Source organism: Ipomoea nil, unplaced genomic scaffold, assembly GCF_001879475.1.
Source record: "Ipomoea nil cultivar Tokyo-kokei standard unplaced genomic scaffold, Asagao_1.1 scaffold0805, whole genome shotgun sequence".
NCBI lineage: Eukaryota > Viridiplantae > Streptophyta > Magnoliopsida > Solanales > Convolvulaceae > Ipomoea > Ipomoea nil.
This window is the reverse complement of record NW_017617233.1, coordinates 2,601,359-2,627,876: the sequence shown is the minus strand read 5'-3', so window position 1 is coordinate 2,627,876 and position 26,518 is coordinate 2,601,359. Positions and strand designations below refer to the sequence as shown.

Below are 26,518 nucleotides of genomic sequence, written 5' to 3'. Positions count from 1 at the left end.
AAATCTATAACAGATTAGCAGTAATTAGTGTAATTTGCAGTAAAAAAGGGTGGTCTATGATCAACAGTTCAATTTTGAAAGATGAAATATTATAACGATCCATCAAATCCGCTCTGATCTGTTAACTAAATTCGTCAAATCCACTTTGTGATCCCCTAAATTTAGGCATGATATGATTTAATCATAACTATGATCATAAATATAATATAATTGGAAGTATTACATACTTAATACTATGAAATTTAATGTAGAGATTGATTTTAGACTAATAAGGAACAAGTTTTTTTTCTCTATTAAGATTTTCTCTTTAGTTAATTTTTTCATATATATTTGCCCCCAAGGAGAAATTTCTTCACCCCAGGGCCCACACACTAACTCGACGGGATAGTGGACGGATAAATCATGGTAACTAAGTGTCTCACCCACTACGTAGGGTGTAACTCCTGCAATATAATGCGACTATTGGAGCTCGATCATGTGTCTTTATTTATAATCTACCATCTAAAAATTAACTGATCGAATTGCAGATATATACACTAATTTTTTCATATTTTTCTCCTAAATAGTGTCTATTGGACCAACTCTTTTTTTTTTTTTTGGATAGATGGAAGAGATGTATTATGTAACGTCGTAGCGCTATATTCTAACAGAAGCTTCAGCGAAGACTGCAATTGTGAGTCAAGTCAAGCCTCACTCGGTAGTCTTCTCCACAGTCTTAAGTCACCTCTGCTCCTTTCTCCCATAATCCCATTCCATACCTAACGTTTCCATTTATAGCCACCTTGAACTCGATCTTGTTTCACTTCAATTCTCAATCCTTAAAAATTGCCAGATCGAACTAGGATCATCGATCACACCCCGGTTTGAATTGCCAGAATCCATAAATCACATCTATAGTTTATTACCACCTCTACCATGGCGATTTTTTCCATTTCAGCCTTGTTTTGCGGGTCTAAAAGGCCGGCGACGAAGTCACGGAGGCAAACCGGAAAGCTGGGCGAGAAGAAGCCGATAAAACTTCGCAGCGGTATAAGCAGCAAGGCTCTTTTGATGTCTAAAATGATATCTTGGAGGAAAGTGGAGGATGATGATAACGACGATGAAGACAGGGTTTTGGATCGTGAGAACGATGACGATGATCGAGCTATATGGAAGAAAACCATTGTTAAAGGTGAAAAATGTCGACGCTGGGATTTTTCAGGCAAGATTTCCTATGATTCAAATGGAAATCTTATACTGGAATCTTAATTAGCTAGTCACCTCGGCAGCCGCACAAGAACTCAGCAGATAAGGCCAAATACGTGTTCATAAAGAATCTGTTTATTTTGAGTATAATCTGGTCATCTAGATTTGTCTATGAATCATTGAACAAAGCCCGTGCTGGTTATATGTTTATTTGTTTGGTTTTTCTTGTAAATGGAATCATGATCCCGGAGGAGAATAAAACAGTGAAATCATTCATTATGCTTAAAGCTAATTATATTAAGAGTTTTTTTTTTTTTAATTCTTTTGAAATGGTCACTAGACTATACTAATTTTATTATTACCATCCATGATTTCTAATATCACCCAATAGACTATACTATACATTAAACGACTATCAAATTTGAAAATTGATATGTAATTTCCATGTTTTTCAATCTTTCTGGAGGAACTCGAAAGTACTACTATTATATATTGTTTGTTTACCTTTAATTTCCTATATAATTTTGCATTGATATATAATCAGATTGGTTCTAACCTGATTATGATTATATATATATATTAACAAATCTTAATTATCAAAGAGGGTTGAGGATTGATTAGACAAGATAATAGTGATCAGCATATATCATAAGAGTTTTGCAGACAAAGATGAAAGATTTTGCGAGCAACCTCGGCTTCGTCTCTGCCCTCTCCAATCACCTTCTCAACCTGATTCCTCGGCAGCCTAATCTTCAACTGAACAGGGCCGCCGGAGCTCTGCCTCGCCGCCGACACATCAGACATTGATCTCCGCTTTAACATCAGACACTCGAGCCGGTCCTTTGCGGCGCGGCCAGACATCGCCCTTTCCTCGTCCGGAAACCTGGGCAATTCTACGAGAAAGTAAACCTTCTTAGGCCTCAACTCTTGTTGAGTCTCCAGCGGCTTCGCTCTGATCCCGGAACGCTTCACCGATTCCGAATCCAACAACACGTGGCCTGGATAATCCTTGAGAACGTCGAAAGCTGTGGCGGTTGTTGCTCTTAATTTGAAGGTTTCGCCGCTCATCTTCATCACCTTGGCTGTCTTGCTTCCTCCTCCAATGTTGTTCCCCATTTTTCTGCTCTGAATCTGAATCTAAACATGAATCTATTGTTGATAGATATATGTACGTTGGAGATTCCCACTTACATTAAACCACAAAGAAGTGGAGACGACGGAGATTCACAGCTTATCCTCGTATTCTCGCCTTACATTCCCTTTCAAAAGGATCGGCCATAATTATTAGCTTTTGCAGAAATCCTCAAATCCATAAGTGGGAGAGTAAAGTTAAATGGTCCCCGATCATTGGCACGCCTGTCGCCTGCCCTCCACTTCAACTCATTTTCCAACCGTATGGAGTAATAAAATATGTGCAAATTATAACATCAACCACAATATACTTCAAATTATACTCACAATTAATATATTATGTGCATAATAGTCCCGAGTCTGAGATTACAAATCCAAAAGACTAATCTTCCGTCTCAACGGTCAACACACTAAGTGATAAGGGAATAGGTGCTGAACCACCACGCCAACCATGTTGGTCACAGAGAGCATTTATATTATACAATTCACACTCCTAAGGGTCTTGTATATAATAGTGGTGCAAATTCACGGCTCAAATCAACTTTGGACAAATGTTTTTTCAAGTCTTTTCACCTCCATTTTTCAACTTAAATTGGTCTATTTCGAGAATCAATTTCACATTCGCTCATTATCTATTTTTGAACATATAATATATCAATTTCTTTGTGTCACTACAAAGAGTGCAGATTTACTTTGACCCAGTCCAAATCGAAAGTGAACCCACATATATTTATACTACAAAATAGTTACTTAAAAATATTATTTTATACTAAAATTTCAATAATATATTAACTATATGTACATAATATATCAATTGTAATATGTATATAATTTATTAACTGAAATTAGTTTTTTTTTTTTTTTAACTGTATACACAATTATTTTTATTATATACTCCGTATATAATAACGTTGTGGAACTTTTTTTCAAATAAAAATAATAAAAAAAAACGTTGTGGAACTTGGCTAGCAAAGGCTTGGTTAGGCGGAAAACGAAAAATTATGGGCAGAAGGCTCTACCAGTTGTCATGGCTTCCGTCCATCTTCAGATTCGCCACAAGTCAAGGATTCTCCAATGCAGGCAATCCGTTTCGTAATGGCTCAGCTTTCTCCTATCTCCTTCAAGCCCAAGGTTTGCGGCCTCTTTCAGAACGCGGATTACCTGTTTGTCAATTTTCCTCACAGAAAAATGGAAACTTTTTACTCTCTGAATAGCTGCAGTTTCTATACCGTGGTTTCAACTGTGTGAATTAATTTAATGAAAGCATTTAGATTCTTGATGAAGTAGAAAATATAGCCTGAATTTTTAGTAATGCTTTGTCCATTTGTTTATTGCAGCATCGCGATCATATGCTCGCAGTAGACGTTACTATGATCTATTTAAGGGTCGTGTACCTGGAGCCAAGGAATTCAGGAAAACTTGGGCTAAAGAAATGGAAGATGAGGATAACTGTTTATGGACTGGAAGTGAGGACGAGAGTGAGCCTGAAAATGGACCAAGTTCTTTGAAGAAGGAAATCAGAAAGGCCAAACAGCGAGCTATAGAACACTCAGATCGAATTGATGCAGATGACAGTGATGAGCTAAGAAGTGTGTGGTCTGGTAGTGATGAAGATAAGACGCTGTGGACGGGTAGCGAAGGAGATGATGATGATGACATTCCTACAGAAGCGTACCCGAATGAGAAAAGTGATGAGTATATAGATAAACTGTTTGAGTTTGATGAAAAGCCAAAGTATCAAACACTCTCTGAGGCTTTAAAAGATGAGGAACCTGAGGAGTTATCCCCCGGAAAGCAAGCTAGGAAACTTGCAGTTGAAAATGCCCTTAAGAAATTGAAGAAGGGGCCTGATGGTAGGTACATCAATGTGTGGGAGGTCATGAGTGATCTGGACATTCTAATAGGGGCTTTTGAGAACATCATTTCAGGGCCAGAATATGCTGAACTCAGGCAGGGGGGACCTAAGAAGTTGAATATGCAGTTCTTTAAGGACATTCAAGCTCGTATGAGAGATCCAAACTATAAGTTCTCTCCCGAACTAAAGTTAAAACCGAAGAGCAAAGTGGTACCAAGAAAGAAGTGGCAGAAGGTAGAATCTAGACGTAGGAAAGCCCAGAAACGCTAGCTAAGTTGTAGCCTTTTCTTGGCATCCAAACTTTTGTAGGTATGAATGTCCTATCCTTGTCTTTGATCATTCCATTTTCAACAAGCATGCATAGATTATCTTTGTCTAGAAGAAAATCCTTGAACATTAACCTTGATTCTCTATCTCTTTAAGGTGATTGAAGAAATGGAGCTGGCATTTGTAGAATTTAATGCAGAAAAGTGTTTCAGCTTTAATTTGAGAATACTTGGTAGGTACAATAAACACCCAAAGACTGATTCTTTATATAATATAATGTTACTGCTATGGATAGTCTATGAGACTCAAACTAGGATGCTTTATATAATATAATGTTACTGCTATTGATAGTCTATCATACTCGAACTAGGATGCTTTATTTGATATAATGTTACTGCTATTGATAGTCTTATCAGACTCGAACTGGGACGGGGTGATCAATTTACTCAAATATGGTAGCTATTCATGTTCATGTTCTGCCAGTAGCCGATAGGTGGAACCATGTCAAATTTATGATCCATCACCATCCTTGGTTGATTCATGTACACATTGTCCATGTGTTCGATGGGATGCATTCTCTGCATATAGGGGTTCACTGTCATGGGAGATGGATTCCTGTACTGGTACACCTGCATGTTATTCATCATGTTGTATGGTGGATAATGATATTGTTGACCAGCTAACTCTGGATGTTCTTTCCCTTCCATAGTAGTAAAATAGGGAAAGTTAGATTTGGGACCTAGGGAATCCATCATGGAATTCTCCTTTCTTCCCACAATGCTTGCATAGTCCTGATGTACATGTGGATTATCCATCTCCATTGTTGTAGAAAACTTCTCGTCTCTTTCTCCTTCCTGGGACTCAAATGCCATACTCTGTTTAAATGGCTTTTCATTGCCCAGAGTCTCATAGAGTTGGGGTAACATAGGCTGTCTCTTGGATGCCCTGACACTGTTGATTTGGCTGTGAACTTGGTTCTGGTAGTTTTCATCACTCAGCCACTTAAGAAGTTCCATGTTGTGGTAATCACCATTGAGGAGCTCTGGGTTCTGGTACTCACCATCCCTGTATTCAGATCCTTTTTCTTGGTTTGCCAGTTCTTGAAGTGACAAAAGCTCTGCATGTTTGCCTGATTTGAGTAGCCTCATGATCACTATTTCAGCATCAACATTCCCAGATACTATAACCTTCTGCTCTTCAACATCCATGCTCACCTGGTAAACCCCTGAGTAAAAACCCCACACAACACTATAGTTTAGGCAATCAAAGAATGACATTTTTCTAGAGTACTAAAGTAAAACATGGAAGATGGAACAAGAAGGTTTCATACCTTCAATCTTCTTGAGGAGTTTCTTCACTTTCTTCCTGCACCCTGCACAGTTAATCTGAACTTTGAGAACATGGGTCTGCAAGAACAAGAAGAAAAAGACAGAAACATGTTACAGAAAGAATGAGAGAGGCAAATGTTAAAGGAAGGGAATGTGAGTGTGACCTGAATCTTCAGAAGCTCAATTTCATCAATAGCAGACATTGCTAGCAGTGTTTAGTTGCTTTGTTCTCTTTTGGCAAATGAAGGGTGTATTGCTTCTCCCTACTTTTAGCTTGTTTATACTGCAATGATATTACATTATTTTGCCACACTATTTCTCAAACTTCTTATGTTTTTTGTCCTCTTCAAATAACAGTGAGTAATATATCCATGAATTGTTGTACCTCTTACAATACAGAGAAGGACTGGAAAATGGCAGTGTTTGTTTGTGTGGGAGAGAGCAGAAAAGTGTGATTTGACCAATGGTCAGAGATTTTGGATTGACAGCTCGACTTACAGGAGTTTCAGAAACAGGCATTGTGTGTGAAAGGATCCTAGTTACATCAAAACTACTTGATCCTATGGCAGCAGCACAAGGCACTTGGTTCCAAACTTTTCTTTTTCCAAGAAAAGATTAATACTCTCTCCAATCTCATTTTGTTCATTGTCAAATCAATACTTCATTTTCCACTTTTTTCTTCTTTTTTTTTTTTTAACAATTTTGTATAATTTTTAATTTTAATTTTTTATATTTCATAAAACTCTTGTTTTTGAATGATGCTCTTGGTATCCAAGACAAGAGGGATTATTGGGCTCCACATTGGGCCATAGTCCAATATTGGACTGGGCTTTAATATAATAAAATCTTCCAAGTTTTAATGGGCTGAAGTTAATTACCCACATTACAACTTGGAACAAATCGAAATCATTTTGGGAAAAGGGTGAAATGGGCCATCAAATTTTACTTAAATTCATGAACATTTTATTTAGGTGTAATGAAACTCAAAAATTAGTTAGTGATTTGCTATCACAGGTCGCTAAGATTCCAGTAATCCTCTGACAAAATTTCGGTGCCATTTACAATTTTTTTTTTTTAAAAGCCACCAGCGACTAATTGTCTTCTCACACCAGAGAGGCAACAAGTGGTTTCTTCAGTGAGAGAAGGCGACCATCCCATATATATATATATATATATATATATATATATATATATATATAATTTAGTGCCTTGTAATTAAATTTGAGCCATTAATCTTATCTAAATCAACGTCCAGGATTAACAATGATTAAAAAAAACGCGGTGACAATTTGATCTTTTTGCATCTAGGTCAAATTTAAGGTGTGTGGTTTTTCTTCTTACGGTGCGTGATTTTTGTGCTTAAGGTTAGTGGTTTTTGTACTGTGTGGCTTAAGGTGCGTCAGTGTTGAAAGCTTAAGTGCGTCGATCTAAAGCTTTAGATGCGTGGTTTGTGTGCTTAAGGCACGTTAGTTGTTGAAACTTAAGGTGCGTCGGCGTAAAGCTTTAGATACGTGATTTTCCTTCTTAAGGTGCATTGTTTTTCTTCTTAAGGTGTGTGATTTGTATGCTTAAGGTGCATCAGTTGTTGAAACTTAAGGTATGCCATTTTAAAACTTTATGTGCGTGATTTGTGTTCTTAAGGTGCACGGTTTGTGTACTTAAGGTGTGCCATTTTAAAACTTTAGGTGCGTGGTTTGTATTTTTAAGGTGCTTCGTTTGTGTGCTTAAGGTGCGTGATTTGTGTACTTAAAGTGCACTATTTTAATGCTTAACGTGCGTCTTTTTGTGTTAACGGTACAACCGCACGGGAAGCTATCTTCACAACAAAACTCATCCCTATATATATATATATATATATATATATATATATATATATATATATATATATATATATATATATATATATAAAGGGATTGGAATTTAGTGAGAATTATTGGAAAAAACACGTCGTTCCCTTGGAGTTTAGTGCATATATTATCTTTGGTGCGGCGACATGGGGCTAGGATGTTCTTAATACAGACACCGGCTCATGGTTCGATTATATGCTTGTGTGTGTATATCACACATTGATAAATTATACGATTGAATTAGCGTAAAATAAGCAAAATCAATGAAAGTTTCGTAGTTGGACCGTCACAACATAAATATTGTTGCTTTATGCGAAAAGTTCGTATTTAAGTAGCAAGATTATCATAAAGCTAGCTTTAATTTATTATCAATGTGCTTACGTCATATTTTATATAATACTCAACTACTTTATAGTTTTAATTTGCATTTTACTGTTTTTCTTTTCTCTTTTTCTTTTTCAAACTGTCACGGACTCGTTTCTCTTAGCTTTACGAAGTCACGTGCGGCCTTAACTATTTTTCCCCTCTAAATAGTCAAGTCAGCCTCTCGTTTGACCCTCGAAAGTATGCTAAGTAATCGGTAGAATGGCTAGAAAAACAAGTAGGCAAGAATATCGCAAAAGTACTTGAGAGCTTTATTGCTTCCTTCTTGGATTCCTTCTTTGGGTGGATTACAAATGAGCCCCTTGTGAGGTATTTATACCTATTCCACATGACGAGGGAAATCACAACCATTATTTGAAAATAAACCTCGCTTCTGCGACAAGAGAGGTAAATATCAATAGAAATATTCGACCAAGAAAGTGTTGACAAGAATCAAACTCATGATCTGTTTTTTTTTTTTTTTTTTTGTACTGTAATCCAGGATTTCCACCGTCGGTACAATGACTGATCCACCCTCTGAATTTTAGGCATCTTTATTGGACCAAGCTTAAAGTCAAGTATCAAACCCAACCTTGATCTTTGTTTAAAGATAAAGGATGAATAAATCATTTTCAATCAACCACACACCAAGTTGTTGGGTTTGTGCTATGGTGCACACAGATGGTTTTTGTTCAATTCTATTTTGACGTGTCACTTTATATTCTATTCAATGCAAAATTCTACGTAGTATTTAATTATTCGCATTATTGTCGGCAACGCGTTTAGTTGCACTTGATTTATGCATGGTTGGTTACATTGATTCCTTTTTAAGCTTCAAATGCGTATATAAAAAGTCATACTTAAAATGAAAATTAGTAGTCCTATACAAATGTGAAGGCTAATTTCATATGTTCATTTAGGATGATTAATGACTAAAAATTAATGAAAAATGAAAAAAATACGATGATATTTTTGTGATTACAACGATGAATTTGAAAATATTTAATAGTGTACTCGTGAATAACTAACGGTGCATACATATGAGTGCACTGTCAATTGTATGCAGATGCACTATTAGAGTGTTTAAATGCACCGTTATAGTTACAAAAATATCATCACATTTTTTTTTAAAATTTTCAGCTCTTGATAATTCTAAATGAATGAACAACGTTAATTTGCACGTTCTCACAAAACTATTAGTTCTGATCCTGTTCATATACATGTGCTCACCCCCATATATATATATATATATATATATATATATATATATGTATATATATATATATATATATATATGAGATAGTATGATATAAGACATTCTCGGCATAAAAGTATTGATTAGAGTGGGTTTATAATATTCCGATTAAAAATAACAATAATACACCATGGATATTACTTTATTTGGATTCCGAGTTAGTGGGTGCAGGTAAATACGGTGGCAAAGCCAAGATTTAGGATAAGATCCGATATGTAAAATAATTCTACTCAACAGTAATAATATATATGGCCGGTTTTGCCTCATCCAGAAGAGAAAGCCAAAAATTATGGAAACAGCTTTGGCAATGAGAAGTAGAGGTGATGGAAGAATTAATTTTATAATTATAAAGTTCTAAGTTTAACTTTATATAAATGATATGTATTGTTAATTTTTTTGATTTGAATTATTAGTCAGATACAAACAACATACATGTTGTATTTTTTCGATTAGGGGACACAAGGTGGACTTCAATGTTTCATTCATAATATATTTTCATGTAGATACGATGATAATTTTTTGTGTAAATCAAAGCTTTGAGATAATTTTTAAAATTGATTAAATTCAGTTCAAAATATTTGAAACGTTATCACTTTTATCAATATTTGCCGTTTTCATATGTGAAAATTTTGGGTTAGATTTGGTTGGTTTAAAAAAAGAAAAAAGATCAAAAGTAATTAAATTAATAGTTGATTGCATTATATTATAGTTGGAGCAAACCATTTGACCAGTCCCCTACCACTTATAGGACGTTTGGTTGGGAGTAAGGAATTAGGGTGGAAAGGAATTGTAATTCGGTGTGAAAAGAATAAGGTGAGAATAAAGTAGAAATTCAAATTACATTGTTTGGTTGGGATGAATAGAATTATTGGGTAGGGAATGAAAGAAGTGATATAAAGATTAAAATGTCCTTGTGTAATAATAATAGTAGTAATAATTAAGGGTACTTTTGTCATTTCATCCCTTTTTCCTTTTCCCCCAACCACCGAATTGCAATTCATAGGGTGTGCCCATGAATTGCAATTCAGCAAAAGGGGGGAATTGCAATTATGTGGAATTGTAATTCCCTCAAACCAAACGGTGTAATTGTGGCTTTCACTGAATTGCAATTCAACTACAGTCAAATTACGCCCAACCAAACAGGCCATTAGTGTGCTGACAGTAGGGACGGTGGATTAGTCTTCTGGCTATCGGCTGGAGGGATACCTTTGGGTAAAAAAAAAAAAAATTATAATTGAGAGGTTGATAAAAATGATATTAACTGTTGGATATATATTTAATTAATTGCACATCAGCCATGCCATAAACTTTACTAGATTGCAACCACGGTAAAGTGCACTATCTAGCTAATAAGCTACTAATAAAGTAGATATTGATATTCATCGCAATTATAACTCAATATTCATTGAGATCTTGAGCAATTTATATTGTAGTAAAGATAAGGGTGAAAAAGTCAATAATGAGTGGTACGTTGATTGTGATTGTAGTAGAAGAAGATAATGATATGGATTAATGATGAGTTTATAATTAAAGAAAACTTTAAGTTGCTCAATTATAGCAAGTCGCATCTATATTTTGATTAATGAAAAAATCAACTACTAATTGAAGGTGTATTTAATTAGTTAAAGTATACATGTTTTTGACCTTAGTCGACAAGAGACCATAAAAAGTTCATTGATGACCGTTTCAAATCAAGAAGGTCAATATGTAATTTTCACAAAGAATCAAACTTAGAACCTTATGGATTGGAACTTGAAATCTGGAACTGAGAAGCCTAAGCCCCTAAAGCAATAGTGTAGTGGCTGTGCAGTTGTATTTGAAACTCTATTTTAGTAATAGGGTGAGAGTTTAAAACACCTTTTTGATGTAAAAGTTTGATGCAAAACTCCTACAAGAAAGACACTAAGGGGGCATTTGGTTCACGGAATCTTGGATTACCCCAGGTAATAGGATTACCTCCTGGAAGATAATGTGAGATGTTGGGAATGTAAGATTACCTTGTGTGTTTGGTTTGGATGGTGTAATATAATATTAACTTGTTTGGTTCAAGGTTATATTTTAGGTTATATAGATCAATTTACAATAATGTCCTTAAATAAATAAATAAATAAATATATATATATATATATATATATATATATATATATATATATATATATATATATATATATAATGTGTGTGTATTTATTTATATGTATGAATGTATATCAATGCTTAAATATTAAAAAAAAAAAAAACTAAATATGTTCTCAACAAAAAAAAAAAAAACAAACTAAATATATAAATATACACATGTATATTTAATTATATAAACATATATTAATTTCATTATTATTATTATTATTATTATTATTATTATTATTATTATTATTATTATTATATAAGGATTGGCAAAGTTGGAATAGTTCAAGGTAATCTAAGATTACCTAAAAAAAATGAAGGTAATCACATTACCTTGAAATATTATCGCCACATCAGCTTTCAGGTAATATAACATTACCAGGTAATCTTATAACTTGAACCAAACAAGGTAATATAACATTACCAGATTCAGATTACCTAGGTAATCTAAGATGACCTGAATCAAATGGCCCCTAAATGGTATAAATGAATAGTGTTCAGTCAGGGTGGTAAAATAGGAAAGGCAGTGTATAGTGTATAGTGTATAGTAGCATTTAAAACACTGGAAAGTTGAAGAAGCTTCTGAAGAGCACCTATATGGCTATATTCATTGCTACTTATTGAAGTTCGAGTCAAAAAAGTTTTTTTTTTTTTTTTTTTTTAAATAAAGTTAAACAGCCATTAATCAACTCCAATGGCCACACATCAATGTTCAGCATCAATCCACAGTGTTAGATGATGCAAATATTCAAATTTATGACATAGGGATTAGTTTTAGTATTAAATTAAATGATATATTATGTCTCAATTAAAAATTTAAAATAATTCGGAGTAGTTAAATTATTTATTTATACATATATGGGAAGATTCACATGTAAAGAATCTCACAAGTAAAAAATAAGATGAGATCTTTATAATAAATTAATCTTGATCGAATGGACAAAAAGACGCACATTTTTTTTTGTCTTTTTCCTAATATCTATAAACGTTTTTGTTAACCGCCTTCTACTCTTCGCATGTTTCATTTTCAAATCTCTGTTCTTCTTTCTCTATATCTAAATTTTCGGTGCATAAATTTGCAACATAAGGCATCCTCAATAGTGAGATTTTTGTGGTGATTTTTGTGGTGCCAAGTAGAAGAGAGGAGAAGGAAAGAGAAGAAGAAGAAGAAAAAAAAATAGTGGTCTGACACAGGAAAAGTTAAATAATATACGTACTGACGTGCCAACCGGCGTGTGCCCTAGGTTGGGCGCCATAGCCAATGTGCAATGCGCATTACTGCGCTTCATTTTCTCTTTTGCTGTGCTTTGAGACGCACAAAAAACCCACTCTTTATAGGAGGAACTATAATCTTCTCTCTCCTCACCTTCTCTCATCCACATCACTTATTTTATTTTAAAAAACTGTGCAAAATGCACTAATGGGATGGCCTAAGGTGCATGACTTTTCACCTTAAGGTGCACACCTTTAAGTGTAAGGTGCATAACTGTATAACTTAAAATGCATAAATTTGCACCTTTAAGTGCATAAAGTTAAAAATTAGTGTTATAACTTTGCACTTGAACACATGTTTAAACTGTAATGTGCATAACTTAGAAACTCGGGTGCATAAATCTCCACCTTAAAGTGCATAAATTTGCACCATAAAGTGCATACCTTTAATTGTAAGGTGCAAAATTGTATAACTTAAAATACATAAATTTACACATTCGGGTACATAAATTTGCAACTTTAGGTGAAGGATGAAGCAGACCAGTTGGTCGCCTCCTCCAAACGCGACCGGCGATCGTTCAATCGCGAGTAATTATTGCCGAAAAAGTTATCGGAACTCTAAGTAACATGTAATTACAGGTTGCAATCGATTTCTGGACTTCAATGCTTTCAAATAACATGTTGATAAGTTTATTACAACTTTTAAAAATTTAAAGATTAATTGATTATTTTAGTAAAGTTTATGGACCTATTTAATTTTACCCTTTTCCCTTAACTTTTTGAAATTTTGGTAATAATTAATACCAAGTCCGCTGGGAATAGCTCTTACATTCCTAAGAAAAACTGAAACACCTACTCAAACTTAATTTCTAAACGCTAATAAATATGTATATATAGTTATAGACCACTCATCAGAATATTGTAATCCATTCCACTTCTACCATGATGCTTTCGATGTGCATACATAACTGAATTAAATTTGTTTTTTACTGTAAAAGAGACTTAATTTGCATGACTTCTGAGTTCTGATTTCTTCTTTCTTTTCTTGGGATTTCAGCCTCCTGATAGTAAGGAATAAGGTTGCCAATTAAGTTTTTGTGGATCTTATTCGATGGATTCAACTAAGAGAGTATTAGTAAAAATTAAATGTGTGACATTAAATACCATCCAGAATCAGAACATTTGTGATGCGCACAAAGGATGCCCACTTTGGCACAATCTCTACACTGCAACTGAAGTTCGAATCTTGGTCTCTTCTCTCAAATACTGCCTACTGAACCATTGAACTAAATCCGTGCGGAGTAATTTAATCATTCAAGTGGGTGCCAATTAATTAACTCTTAATTGGGAGTAATTTAATTTTAGGAGAAATGCACAATAAAAACTTTTGCATAAGTAGCAAGTGGAGGAGTACAAACTATGGAAATCTTGCCAAATACCACAAGTGGAGTTTACCCAGTACACACCCTCTGATAATAGCTGCAGATAAGATTTCTGGATCTCGTCATTCAAAAAAAGAAAAAAAAAAAAAAAAACATGGTCGATCTAGCTGCTAATAAGGTAGCTTGATTCCCATGCATGCATGCACAGTGAGATTACATAATGGAACAAGCGTTAGGGTTGTCGTCACTGAACATGTAAGTGATGCGTTCTTCAGTGGCATTAGGGGGAGGCAATGCCTGCGGAACATTCTTAACATAACCAGAAGGTGCTCTCTTGTCGTACGCCTGAGAGGCGTAAGGATAGTAGACGAGGTTGTAGGGTACATATGGCCACATTTCTGCCCTTTTTCCGGTGCTCTTTATCTTCCCAAGTACCTTCTTTGGATCTATGAACCCACTCACTGTCACCCTGTGCTGTTTCCTGTTCACCTCCACACTTTTCACACCTAATTAACCACTCAATTTACCAAACATTAATTTACATACCTAATTACAAACCTTATCTTGTCGGATAATTATATACCTAATTTAATGCAAGTTTCTATGGTGTCGTTTATCCAAAAAAAAAAAAAAACATAAACTGCACCTTTCATGTTTTTGACAGCATTCTTGACTCTTCTTTCACACCCATCACAGTCCATTTTCACCTTTATCTCAACTGTCTGAGAAAGAAGAAAACCCAACTCTACTCTAGTGAAAAGAAGCGGGCGTATGAAGATCTAGTACTATACGTCTAGCATATATAATAACCACAAAATCACAAACATATATATATAATACGACATAGAAATTAGCTAGCGTACCTGCATTGGTTTCCTTTTCTTTCTTCTGGTGGTGATAGTGCAGAAGTTTGAGAGATAATCCAGAGCTCCCATTTTCACCTCTCTCTCTCTCTCTCTCTCTCTCTCTTGAGTGGCAAGCAAATTAAAGCAAACAAGATGGTGAGATGAAGAGAGAGCTTAAGAAGAGCAGGGATCAAAGACAAGAATTTTGGGTGTGTGTTGGGGCGGTGGGTGGTGGGTCTGTGACACCCATTGCTAGTTGGAGTGGTTTATAATAAGGTGATTTGTGGCTTTGTGGGACTTTAACTTTCGATGGCTAATTTTATTTTGGAGCCCAAATATATAACACATTTGCCCTACTCTTTAATTTTAAACATTTAACTGGGTAGTCTGGAAAATACTTTGGCCATGTTTGGTAAAATGGTTGTTAGCTGATAGCTATTAACTGATTGGGTTAATTAGAAGGTATAAATAGTTGATAACATTAACTGATTGTAGAAAAGTATTGGTAAATTAGCTGTTAGCTGATAGCTGGTATAATTTTTTTCTCAAAAAGCTAATTAAAAAAGTTGCTTAGAGTAGATTTTTGAATTTTAGCCTTTTGAGTTGCAAAAAGCTAATTAACCAAACATTTATATTGATATTTTAACGAAATCAAACAATTAATAGTGGTCAAATAAGTCAAAATTGACCTATAGGCTATTTTTTTTTTTTTTTTTTACCAAACAGGGCCTTTATTACAGCACCCAAACCAACTCATTTCAACATAATCACTAAATATGTCAACCAAGTTTTGACTCACCATATAAATCAGCCATTCAATTAACACAACTATCGATTTCACTATGCACACTGCTAAGAAAACATATCATGTCTGGCTATCCACTTTGAAAGTCTTAATATTGCTTCAAAATTAGATAAATGTTATGTTTGATAGAGCTTATAGCTTATTTTATAAGCTACAAATAAGTTAGCTATGTTTGGTAAAATATAGAAAACTTAAAATAATATGGGAAAATGACACTTTTTACCCGAGTTATATAGTTATAGCACTTTTTCCCCCTCAATTATTTAGGTAAGCACATTAGCCCCCTCAATTATTCTAAAAGTGGTGTTTTTTCCCCCCTGATATATTAAATTGACATTTATACCCTTAAAGTAAACATTTTATTTATTTTACTACTCCAACAAATTATTGCGTATACGTAGGGATGACCACGGTTCGGTTTGAATTGAACCGGATACTAAAGCAATCGAATTAATAGTTTACGGTTATAATTCAGATCTAGAACCCAATATTTAAATGTCAATTTATTAAAATTACGTATCAAAAAAATTGAATCTTGAACCGTGAATCGGCGGTTCCGGATCTGATTCGCGATTTTGAACCGTCTTTATTTTAAAATTATATTTTTTATTTTAAAATAGTCTAAATTCAACAATAAATGTATTTTATTTCTTCAGTTCGGAACATGAACCGTCCGTTCCGGTTCACGATTTTAACAAACTCTAAATATCGAATTTCGATTCTAAATTGTAATTGGAATATTTCGGTTTGGTTGCTATAGTGTTTGTTTAGTTTGAACCAAATTATGGTCATAATTTGTTGGAGAAAAAAAATAAATTAAATATTTAGTTTAAGGGTAAATATGTCCAATTAACATTTCAGGGGGGAAAACAGCCACTTCAATCATTTAGGGAGAAAAAATACTATATGTATATAACTCAGGGGGAAAAAGTGCCATTTTCCCAAATAATATCTTATTTTGAAACACTATCTGAAATAGCCTTTCAAAATAAGATAGCTAGCAGTTTTTAAACTTTCAACTAGTTAACTTTTAAACTAGATATGCCAAGAGTCAAAAATGTAGATCATTAAAGCTATAATATAAATTGTTATCTATATCTGCCATTGAATTCTAAAACCCTATAAGAGGGTTAGATTACTAAGTTCATATGTACTAATAAAATATCTAGTGAAGAAAAGAATAATGTGCATTGAAATAAATATAAAATAATTTAATGAAAAATAGAGCCCACAAAGAAGGCTAATGTGCCGTGAAATCATGAGTACCCAACAATGCTTTTAGGTATTATTATTATTATTTAAGAAAATGGATGTATGAATATTGGGATATATGTTGTAAAGCACTTTTGTGTTTGCTTTCATTTTCATTAAGTGGGTGTGGGGTTTGCTTTAATCCATTTAATTATATGCCAATCGATTCAATAATTGTGTTGTGTCGTCTGATTCTATCCTTCGCTGCCACCAATTGCTTTCAGTTTTTGGTTGGACTTTATGCCCCCATTTGCGCATATACTCATCATTTCGGTGCATTCTTAGACAACATAAAATAAAATAATAAAACAGACGGACACAGTATCAATAAACTATGATGCACAAAAACTCTTAACAGTTCTGCTTCCTTGTTTTGAAAACGTTCCCACATCTGAAACTTCCCAAAACTCGTTTTGTGGTCAAATAAATCAGCATTATTTCATTTGCAAGCCTTCAATTTGCATGTTCCAGTTGCTTTCTATAGCATATTTGAAAACCATATCAGACTTTTTCCACAAAAAAAAAAAAAAAAAAAAAAAAAAAAAAAAGCAATAAATGGGAGAAATCTCATCAGGTTAGACTTGAGAGTGGGTGCAGTAAGAACTTACAATGTGTTTTTAACCATTGTGCGTCTTTATTATGTGCATGAGCTGCTCTGTAATTGCGCCTTTTTAAGTCTTTGGCCTCGCAAACCATTCCAAAATGCAGTTGCATTTACCGCTTTTTTGCCTGGGAGCTGAACTTCCAGTACCTGAATGTAAAATTGATGGTTGCAGTTAAAGATACAAGTCTACAACCATTGTTAAATACCAAGCACAATTTGTAACAGGAATTGGAAAGAGAAAGGACGAGATTCCTCACTTCAAGTGCTGTGCCCCCACCACATGGAACTATCAGTGATCCTTTACTGAAGAACAGGTCATCGGCTTCACCATCCTGAGCTATTCTGCTGTTGTAAACCCTCGTGGTGATGATTTTCAGTTCTACAATGCTAGTCTGATTACTTTTGGAATCAACGACCGCAAGTCTGGCTCGAGTTCCGGGCCACCCTGCAAACGCTCGAACCTAAAAGCTAGGATAGCATGTCATTGATTGCTCCGCAATCAACAGAAAAATTATGAGCATACCTTGTTGTGAAGGACTATTGCTTCTTCATCAAAGGATAGCCATGACTCATCAGGACTTATCTGCAGGACAAGCCAAAAATCACCTAACCATCTTATATCTATGTAACCCAAAGAATTTTACAAGCACCACATTCAGACATCACACTCAACTTGAAGATAGCAGCTCTAATATGTAATTCATGCATACAGATATATTAAATTCTCAAATAAATATTTACAAAGTTACTCTGTTCGTAAAGCTTTTCTTGCTTTTACAGTGACTTTCCATTATTGTAACTAATTCCACTAAAGGTTATATACCTTTGGAGCCAGGGTAGCCATAGAGTCATCTTGGGCATGTGCTTTTGCCCTAGCTGACCCATCAAAAATTGAGGGAAGCTCCTGGATTAGAAGTTTGGACCCTACATATTATCATAGATCAACATTTCAGAGCTGCTTATTAACATCTGATAGCAATGCTTTGAGAAAGACCGTATAGAATGTTGAATATTAAAAATAAAAATTTTTGTAATAAATTAGTCCAGGGATGGTAAACTGTATATCTGAAAGCTTCACTTTAAAATAGCAATAAATCAAAAGAAAATGAATGCTTATCATCAGGTGCCAACTTATAAAAAGCACGAATAAGAAACAAATATAAAGAAAGTGACCTAGAGCAAAGAGCAGCTCAAGTAATTCTGGAGCCTGCAAAAAGAAATTTAAATCATCAGTCTAGAAAAAAAAAAATTAACCCAAAAAATGAATTTTGGTAAAACTTATGGAGTAATTGTATAGATAATGTTAGTAATATGCAAGAATAATTGAAGTTTACTGAACGGTACTCTAATTCAAAAGATCCCATAACAATGAACAGGTTTGTCACACCCCAAACAGGAAGGAAAAAGATCTCATTAAAGTTAATCACTGTTACTTTTCAACATTGGACAAAAATTCAGCGTCACAGAGTGGAAATAGGTTTCAGATTCATAATGCAAAGAAAAAGGGGAAACACAGGAAAAGAGAGAAAAAATCATGAGACCTTTATTTTATCATCAATTTCCACTTTTTCACAGGCAATAACTGGTCCAGCATCAAGTTGGCGGACAGTATATGCTAATGATACCCCTGTTTCCTTCACACCATCCTGAAGAAATAATATTCAAAAACTACAATTAAAAACTAAATCTAAAATACAAATGCACTTAGATACTGTCATTAAATATTCATGAGAAACGAACCTGCAGTGCTCTTTGAACAGGGGCAGCACCACGGTATAAAGGCAGCAAACTTGGGTGTACATTGACAGTTCCTAAAAGATAATTACAAGATTGGTCAAACCGAAAAACAATATTGGGCAGTTGCGAAAGACATACAAGCATTATAAAATATTCAATAGCTCTTTTTCTCTAAAATTGAATAAATGGGTAAACTTGGAGAGAATTACCAATCATATAAGAAAAGCATCATGTCTTAAAGTAAATTAGATACTAAGATAGTCTATTGAAACCCTATCGATGTACGCTTTAATGCTTTATTGCAAATTTTTTCTCTTTTTCCTTTACTAACTACACTTTCCATTTCGTTTTAGGACCATCTCTATCATTAATCAGCAATACTTAAGATGCCAGTCAATTGGCTGAAATGCCACTCATCATTAAGAGTAAAAAGTTTTTGAACTGACAAGAGCGATGCCAGTGTCAGGAATTTTTAACATAATGGGGCTCATCCTGGATCTAGATAAGGACTTCAATGAAGTAATGTCTATACAGCAACATTTTCAGAATGTAGCAAATGAAGAGTGGAGAAAACCCCTAGCCATTCTTTGGCTCCAACCATAAGTCAAAGTAGTTTTCACAAAAGCAAAAGCTAGTAAAGTATTTAAATCATGGAGACAATTCATTCACCATATCAGAGGAGCTCCACAGGAACACTCATGGAAAATGAGAAGTGAGTTTTAATTGTGAAAGGTAATAAACATCTATGTACTAGGTAAGCATTTTTTCACCAAACAAACTATTGCATGTTTCAAATCTTCTATGAAAGAGATTTATATTCATTTTTGGTCCTTTTGGAATCAATTGAAAGCAGCCAAAATATGTCCTTCAAGAGTTATGTTATGACATTAGCTTGTATTCTAGTTAGGAAGGCATGCTCTAGAGTTGGCCAATGACCTAGTCAAGGGGAGAACAAGTTAGGAGTTCAAATCCACTATTCCTCCCTTAGAGGCTAGAGCCACACACCACCACGGCACCACCCCCATAAAAAGAGCTTCTGTGTTGGAAAACATCCACATTCAAGTCTCAATTAAAGAAACAAAAGTGTAACAGTAGGAATGTTTCATTGAGGAACTCAGTAAGTAACTCAATGATGTTTCATTGAGGAACTCAGGAAGTGACTCAATGAGTAGCTAAATATACAAAATACTCCATAGTACAGTAATAGAAAGCAATTTTGACTCACCCTTCGATGGAATGTTTAGAAACTTCGTTGGCAAAATGTTCCCATAAGCAGCAGTGACACAAAGTTCAGGCTCCAAAGATTTAAGGTTTGAAAGAAAGGGTTCCTGAAATAAAGAAACTTAACTTATACAATGTCCTCGTAAAATCTAGTACTGTCAATTGCTAAATGAAAAAGAATCTTCATCATCCAAGGCATACTATGAGATCTAACACTTATCAATAAGAGAAAGCAGAGTAATAGAAAACTCAGCACAAATTTTGCATCATCAAAAAGAGAATACATGCTTGCAAAACACATTGAAAATCAAAATTACCTCACCAGCTTTCACGGGCGTGAAAATCAAATCAGATGCAAAGCCTCGTTCAAGAGCATGCTGTGCAACTGGTGAAGGCATAATTTTCCTTCCTCTATCTCTTCCAGAAGGAGGCTGAGTGACAATTGCTGTAACCTGAGCACCAATATCCCCCAATTTCACTTTTTACACAATCTTCAATACTAAAACTCAACTCATGAACCACATGTTCATAACTATGTCTGAACGAAATAAATTGATGAGGCACTACTTATTTTAACACATCCAGCAGTTATCATCAAACTAGAAGTTAAGACTACAGGAATTTCATGCGGCATTGATAAATACCACAAAGCCATCATTGACTCAGATGCACAACCAACCTAGAAGTCGGTAAAAAGTGTAACGAATCAAAATTGATATAAGCAAACAGCGAGGAAATGTGCTGAGTGGAACATAAGCAAAATTGGTTAGAGAAATCCAGCATAGTTCATGATATTCACTGTAAATTCGAATCTTAGAAGTACCAGTATAAAACTGAGAAATAAGTGTGTAACCAATACCTCAACTGAGGAGTCAGGGACGGCTGATGCATCGAATAAAGCATCGAGAACTGGTATAGATACCTGTGAGATGCATTACCAGTGATATCATCTATCTGCAAATACTGAGATGCATGGAATAGGATAATGGCGTAGTAGCGTCTACCTGAGGGGAACCTAAGAAGACAAGTCGATTCTTCTTAGAAATGGACTTCACGGCAGAAGTAGTAGTAGTAGAAGAAGAAGATGCGGCGGTGAAGCAGCAGAACCGCCGTATCATCACCGACGACGATAGCATCATCCTCTTACTCTTCCGCGGCCCCGCTTTTTTTTTTTTTTCCCGTCCGTTCTTATTTTTGTCAATCCGAAAGAGAAGGGTAGAAATGTAAGGAGAAACCTTTTCACATTTTATCTGTATATATATATATATATATATATATATATATATATATATATATATATATATTTTCTCGCCTTGGGTTCAAATTTGAGGTCACAGTTATTCCATTCAATCACAAGGTGGGCATTTTGAAGCACATTTAGTTTGTTTTTTTTTTAAATGTAAAATAAGCCCTCATTACAATTACAATTAAACTCATAAACATGTCATTTTAATACATTGAAGACCAGTAACCAGTTAATGACCTACTATTACATGTCCGACATCCTTTTAACTCATTCCAGCGACATTCCGATCAACTCCGACGAATTTCCGATCAACTCATTGCAATGTAGTGATTGTTTTAAATTTTAATAATGATTAGCGTTTTTTTTTTCTCCTCTATTTTACTTTATTATTACATGCAAATATGCAATGGAATGAATTCAAGTAAATACAAATATTTCGAGGACCCTTGCGTATTATTAGTGAAGATAAAGATTGGTTTAAAAATGAACAATACTCCTAATATATCATATGTATATATCCATCCAGCTCCTTGCCTAGGTTGTTTTTCTTGTCTCAAAAACAACATAGCCATTGAACTCAGTAGTCAGTGCCTCAACCAGAAGGGATCATAACCTCTATATTGCCGTTAGTTACTCCAATCATTAGTCTAAAGTAAGGTAACAGTTATCCTCTCCACTCTCCAGCATGCCACATTTCCTGCTCACACACAAGGCACAGCCTGAATGGGGTTTACATCTGCAGAACTCCATATACAGACCTCTAATTCTAGTTTCCCGGAAGGATTCGTGTATGAAAATGGGACGAGAAGGAAATCCTGTGGTGTAAACCCGGCTTCAATCCTGCCTGGAAAATTCTGGGCGAATGATTTCAGCCTCAGAGAGCTGCTGCTTCCTTTTTCTGAGACGAGATCGTACGAGTAATGGCTTTTTGTGTTGCTTGGGCGGATGCTGGTAACCATCACCCTATGCCCGATAGTTTCAGTTCCCCTGGAGAGAAGAAACAACATGCCATCTTGTTCCGCTTGCAGTACAAGGAAAGGCTCGTTCTTGCCCACGCTCACGCGTATAGGACAATCGTATTGGAAGCGTCTCCCTGAATCCCAGTGTCTGCTGCTGAAATGATGTGACAGCTGTATTGACGAGTCCATAAAATCGCAATTCCTAATGGGGCATACACACGGTGCATAGGCGCAGGACTCTTCATGGTCTTTCCGATTCACATAATCCATGGTTGCTATGCATCCATATTTCACGTTTCCACAAGGTGCTTCATTGGAATTAGCAGCCACAATATTCTCACCAAGAAGCCCTTCATCGCCATTAATGTGAACATTTTCCTGAGGAAAGATATCAGCAATGCATTCATGTAAATAACCAACCAGGCAGCAAGTCACAAAAATCAAGCTGATCAATGAGACATTGTAAGGATATCAAGGTCTATTTTAGTTAATAAACCTAGGTTACAACATGAAGGATAAATACCTCCTCTGCAAGGATATCTTCATTTTCTTGGTCATCCATATCCTACCAAGTAAACATTTCCACGTCATTAACACACCTAATAAATTAACAAAATCTAGCAAAAACTAAACAAATGAGATATATCAGCTTCATTTAGCAAAGCTCATGATTAATACTTTGGCTATCCATGATTTTATTTCATAATAATCTTCACCAAACATGTAAAGTATTTAATTTATACTGAAAATAATCTACACATGATGATGGAAGTATGCCCAGAATGCGAAATGCACACAGTGCTTCTGGTTTAAGAACTTAAGGAGTACAGATATAATTCTATTTTACAGCAATATGGAAGTAGTTAAGCCTGGGAAGATTACTAGTTTAATACATTAGAATCCAAATTGCATGATCAGGTTTAAATGTCTAATCCCAATGATGTGTTCAGAACAAACCTCATTCGTTGGCTCCATAAGTCTTAGTGCATCACAATTGGTCAGTGCATGGTATCCCATTGAACCCATCCCAAGCCCTCTTTCCTTGCAGACACACTGCATTAGAACATTGATATTGAATAATCTGAAAATACAGCATTCTCATAAATCAAACTAAAATTGTTACCTCGCCTAGCCCATAACCTCCAATCTCTTTTTCTAGCTTTTCTCTCTCAGTAATTTCCTCTTCGCCCCATGAGAATAAACAAGGAAAAGCCACTGGGGCTAATTCATATGCTGCTCTGACAGCGATGCTCTCATAGTAAAAGAGCTGTAACCCATTGAATTGAAACATCAATATAAATGTCAACTTTTTTATAGTGGATAGAGACTGTGAGTTAATAAATACTAACCTGGAGAAACAGAAGACAGCCCCCAACTGCACGTTGCTTTCCTTGACGATAGCGAGAGACCTCCCTTACTAACCGATCGAGCAAGAATTTTCCCCAGTTGTATTGATGGATCATGTCCATATTTGTCAAGAAATGGAGAAATGAAGGACTGACGTCCAATCTTGCAGTGGGGCACAATAAAGTTCCCAATACATAAAGCACAAAAGATCTCTTGAAATCTTCTCCTGCATCTGGAGATGTCATCTGCTCCTCCAACAGGCGCACTGAAATCCCGCGATTTGTTGCATTGTACTTCTTACGTAGTTCTAGAATTGATTCATCAGGTCCTGAATTAACTACATCTTCCCCACTAGCAGCTAATCCCATAACAAGTTCCACATCCCGTGGAGTTAAAGGAACCCTCTCGCCACAAATTTCTAAAGTGCATCTTACTGTATTAAATCTTTCCAACAGCCAAAGACACAAACTCCGCCGAAGTGTCCGACATCTCAGACCGAGAATACTGCCAAACCCCATGCTCTTTACAGAAGCCTTCTGGTCAGATGAGAGCCGTTGTAACACATGTAATAAACGGCCAGGGGAGCATCTTGTCACTAATTTACTCTGCACAGAATTACCCAACATTCATATGAATAAAAGTAACTAATGATAATAAACATATTTGAGTGACAGAAAATCAAAAACTAACTAACCATGCCAGGGGGTGATATGGGAGAGGCGATGATTGGACCAAAAAAAAAAACCACACACACATACACAAAGAAATAGAAAGTGTCCAGCGAAGGCATTTAATTTAGATCTTTATGTTCTCTAAGTCTTGATATGTGTCTATATCAGCTGAAAGTAAAGGGTAAAAAAGTGCCAACACAAAAGGACACTTTAAATTGTTGAAAAGTCCTGCAGCTTTTACCAAGGAGTATGGATGCCTTTGAAGGATAGGAGCTACTACTAAATATGTACAAGGATACTGAGAGGGTTGCTGGGTCTCAGTAGGCATGGAGTTGGTTTAAAGATTATCCTGGCTGTATTGGGACTGATTAGTAGTTTAAGATTATCCTAGGAATAGTGACAAAGTAGAGTTAATTTCAATTTTAGTCCACAACTATGGTGACATTTCCACATTTATTTCTACTTTTTTCCTTGACTGCTAATTATGTTCTGTTTTAAATATAGAATTCTCTGGTTCCTGGAAATTTGATGCTTTCACTTCTTCCCTGTTACCTCCTGTGTGGTGACTATGTCAACCCCTCCCCCTTAAAAGGGAACCAAAGGATAAACAAATACGAGTAAATAACAACCTGTTTTCTTGGCTTAGGAGCACGAGCAGGTGCAGTGCTCAAGTATTCATCCCACACCTCACGGGCACGAGTAGTGTATTTTGCTTTCTCTTCGGGGCCCATCAGCTTCCAAGCATCTGATGCTGCTTTAGTGGCCTGTATACAAACAAGCATTTCATTCCTTTAGAAAGACTACCATAATGAAAACGGAAAAGGAGAAACATAGTCATCTTATAGTTTATTGATAAGCCACAATTGCTTACAGCTTTCAAGCCAGAAGATTCAGGGTGTGAAGCACTGTACTCTTTGATAAACTCGCGGCTAACATTATTTCAAAAGTTAGTATGGCAGCACCATTATCTAGAGCATGAAAACAGAAGGAAATATTGAAAAAGCATCTCGAATTCAACTGATGAACGTGTTACCTAAAATGCACCCAAGAACAAGCAGGACGAGTATACTCTACTTTTTTATTCTTCTTCTTGCTCCCTTCAGCCTCACTCTGATCTCCATTCTTTCTCTTTCCCATTACAGAATCATCTCCTTCACTTGGTACCTTAAGAGTTAGCAAAATATAAAAACAGGTAAGCTTATGTCCATTTACACCCATAATAATCAAACACTTATTCATTGTGTATCATAAATTTATCTCAAATGTTCTTTGCATTAGATCATGAACCGTTATTAAACTAACACAACATATATACACAGAGGCAAAGAGCTAGCAAATAATAACTGGAGATATAATTCATTAAATGCGCCATAAATCCATCAAAAGGAAAATTAGAATAGAAAGTGAAAATTAAGGAGTTATGAAACGAAACCATTGTCGGGTGAGGAGAAGAAGCTTTATGGTTGAGATCAGGTGTAGGAGACTCCAGCTTGGCGTGTGATAATTTAGGGTTCCGGCAGCATTTCAGTAAATGAAGTTCATGCTCGTCGTGTAATGCCTGATCGACAGAGAGAAAGTGCGTTCCGTCGCCGTCGTTCCCGGCTTGCCGCCGTTTCAGGCTTTGTGCATATTAGGGTTGTACCTCTCCAACTTGCATCATATTAAGGTACCATTGCACGGCCCGTCAAACCGGTTTCTTTTATTTTTTTATTTCTTGACTCGATAAAGTTGTTTTTTTTTTAAAAAAAAAGAGAGAGAAAGATGTTTATTAAGTTAATTCTCTTTTTTATCCTATTTTTATAGTGGGGTTTAAGTTTCCGTGCTAATGAATGCTTCCCGTGCAGTTGTGTGAGTGATTAATGTGCGAGTTTTGTAACTAATGTGCG

The 26,518-nt window shown here is 35.4% G+C and overlaps 6 protein-coding genes across 13 annotated transcripts; 1 reads left to right on the top strand and 5 right to left on the bottom strand.

Annotated features, from left to right (window-relative positions):
• Positions 1–1,760: 1,760 nt before the first annotated feature.
• LOC109177538 (uncharacterized protein At1g66480-like) lies at positions 1,761–2,482 on the bottom strand. Of its 2 annotated transcripts, none has more exons than XM_019326918.1 (2): positions 2,377–2,482; positions 1,761–2,316 (listed from the first exon to the last, which is right to left on the bottom strand). In XM_019326918.1, the coding sequence occupies exon 2, from the start codon at positions 2,299–2,301 to the stop codon at positions 1,822–1,824; it is 480 nt and encodes a 159-aa protein (XP_019182463.1). In that variant the 5' UTR covers positions 2,302–2,316; positions 2,377–2,482; the 3' UTR covers positions 1,761–1,821. The 2 variants fall into 2 exon arrangements, with proteins under 2 accessions (XP_019182463.1, XP_019182462.1); XM_019326917.1 differs by having other exon boundaries at positions 1,761–2,322; positions 2,377–2,476.
• A 788-nt stretch (positions 2,483–3,270) lies between these two features.
• LOC109177520 lies at positions 3,271–6,451 on the top strand. Of its 6 annotated transcripts, none has more exons than XR_002053598.1 (4): positions 3,271–3,447; positions 3,654–4,480; positions 4,595–4,670; positions 6,166–6,451. XR_002053598.1 is itself a non-coding variant. In XM_019326892.1 (3 exons), the coding sequence occupies exons 1-2, from the start codon at positions 3,318–3,320 to the stop codon at positions 4,439–4,441; spliced, it is 918 nt and encodes a 305-aa protein (XP_019182437.1). In that variant the 5' UTR covers positions 3,271–3,317; the 3' UTR covers positions 4,442–4,480; positions 6,128–6,450. The 6 variants fall into 6 exon arrangements, 2 of the variants coding, with proteins under 2 accessions (XP_019182437.1, XP_019182436.1); XR_002053597.1 differs by having other exon boundaries at positions 6,128–6,451; XR_002053596.1 differs by lacking the exon at positions 6,166–6,451 and adding an exon at positions 5,514–6,076.
• LOC109177571 (heavy metal-associated isoprenylated plant protein 37-like) lies at positions 4,885–5,969 on the bottom strand. The gene is made up of 3 exons (XM_019326958.1): positions 5,931–5,969; positions 5,769–5,844; positions 4,885–5,663 (listed from the first exon to the last, which is right to left on the bottom strand). The coding sequence occupies exons 1-3, from the start codon at positions 5,967–5,969 to the stop codon at positions 4,885–4,887; spliced, it is 894 nt and encodes a 297-aa protein (XP_019182503.1).
• Positions 6,452–13,967: 7,516 nt separating the features above from the next.
• Positions 13,968–15,076, bottom strand: LOC109177624 (heavy metal-associated isoprenylated plant protein 21-like). The gene is made up of 3 exons (XM_019327036.1): positions 14,810–15,076; positions 14,593–14,668; positions 13,968–14,452 (listed from the first exon to the last, which is right to left on the bottom strand). Exons 1-3 carry the CDS (start codon positions 14,879–14,881, stop codon positions 14,160–14,162), a joined length of 441 nt encoding a protein of 146 aa, XP_019182581.1. The 5' UTR covers positions 14,882–15,076; the 3' UTR covers positions 13,968–14,159.
• A 1,935-nt stretch (positions 15,077–17,011) lies between these two features.
• Positions 17,012–21,622, bottom strand: LOC109177509 (methionyl-tRNA formyltransferase). Its single transcript, XM_019326877.1, has 12 exons — positions 21,414–21,622; positions 21,269–21,331; positions 20,727–20,861; positions 20,414–20,516; positions 19,192–19,262; positions 18,993–19,097; positions 18,625–18,658; positions 18,275–18,375; positions 17,975–18,034; positions 17,709–17,912; positions 17,456–17,598; positions 17,012–17,325 (listed from the first exon to the last, which is right to left on the bottom strand). Exons 1-11 carry the CDS (start codon positions 21,546–21,548, stop codon positions 17,485–17,487), a joined length of 1,125 nt encoding a protein of 374 aa, XP_019182422.1. The 5' UTR covers positions 21,549–21,622; the 3' UTR covers positions 17,012–17,325; positions 17,456–17,484.
• Positions 21,623–22,077: 455 nt separating this feature from the next.
• LOC109177844 lies at positions 22,078–26,275 on the bottom strand. Of its 2 annotated transcripts, XM_019327312.1 has the most exons (9): positions 26,065–26,275; positions 25,666–25,796; positions 25,504–25,561; positions 25,262–25,396; positions 23,964–24,566; positions 23,738–23,881; positions 23,572–23,667; positions 23,138–23,179; positions 22,078–22,992 (listed from the first exon to the last, which is right to left on the bottom strand). In XM_019327312.1, the coding sequence occupies exons 1-9, from the start codon at positions 26,065–26,067 to the stop codon at positions 22,357–22,359; spliced, it is 1,848 nt and encodes a 615-aa protein (XP_019182857.1). In that variant the 5' UTR covers positions 26,068–26,275; the 3' UTR covers positions 22,078–22,356. The 2 variants fall into 2 exon arrangements, with proteins under 2 accessions (XP_019182857.1, XP_019182858.1); XM_019327313.1 differs by lacking the exon at positions 26,065–26,275 and having other exon boundaries at positions 25,504–25,600; positions 25,707–25,777.
• Positions 26,276–26,518: the final 243 nt, after the last annotated feature.

Bases quoted from the DNA above. Each gene is read 5' to 3' on its own strand.
- LOC109177571 (XM_019326958.1), bottom strand. From the start codon at position 5,969: ATGTCTGCTATTGATGAAATTGAGCTTCTGAAGATTCAG. The intron at 5,845-5,930 runs GTCACACTCACA...TTGTTCTTGCAG, and splicing joins TTGAGCTTCTGAAGATTCAG to ACCCATGTTCTCAAAGTTCA. The intron at 5,664-5,768 runs GTATGAAACCTT...GTTTTTACTCAG, and splicing joins ACTCCTCAAGAAGATTGAAG to GGGTTTACCAGGTGAGCATG.
- LOC109177520 (XM_019326892.1), top strand. From the start codon at position 3,318: ATGGGCAGAAGGCTCTACCAGTTGTCATGGCTTCCGTCCATCTTCAGA. The intron at 3,448-3,653 runs GTTTGCGGCCTC...TGTTTATTGCAG, and splicing joins CTATCTCCTTCAAGCCCAAG to CATCGCGATCATATGCTCGC.
- LOC109177538 (XM_019326918.1), bottom strand. From the start codon at position 2,301: ATGGGGAACAACATTGGAGGAGGAAGCAAGACAGCCAAGGTGATGAAG.
- LOC109177509 (XM_019326877.1), bottom strand. From the start codon at position 21,548: ATGATGCTATCGTCGTCGGTGATGATACGGCGGTTCTGCTGCTTCACC. The intron at 21,332-21,413 runs GTAGACGCTACT...TGCATCTCACAG, and splicing joins TCTTCTTAGGTTCCCCTCAG to GTATCTATACCAGTTCTCGA. The intron at 18,376-18,624 runs GTCACTTTCTTT...GATAATATGTAG, and splicing joins TGAGCTGCTCTTTGCTCTAG to GGTCCAAACTTCTAATCCAG.
- LOC109177624 (XM_019327036.1), bottom strand. From the start codon at position 14,881: ATGGGAGCTCTGGATTATCTCTCAAACTTCTGCACTATCACCACCAGA. The intron at 14,669-14,809 runs GTACGCTAGCTA...CTTCTTTCTCAG, and splicing joins AGAAAAGGAAACCAATGCAG to ACAGTTGAGATAAAGGTGAA. The intron at 14,453-14,592 runs GTGCAGTTTATG...GTGGTTAATTAG, and splicing joins TGCTGTCAAAAACATGAAAG to GTGTGAAAAGTGTGGAGGTG.
- LOC109177844 (XM_019327312.1), bottom strand. The intron at 24,567-25,261 runs GTTGTTATTTAC...AATTCTGTGCAG, and splicing joins CTCCTAAGCCAAGAAAACAG to AGTAAATTAGTGACAAGATG. The intron at 23,668-23,737 runs GTAACAATTTTA...GTTCTAATGCAG, and splicing joins GAGGTTATGGGCTAGGCGAG to TGTGTCTGCAAGGAAAGAGG.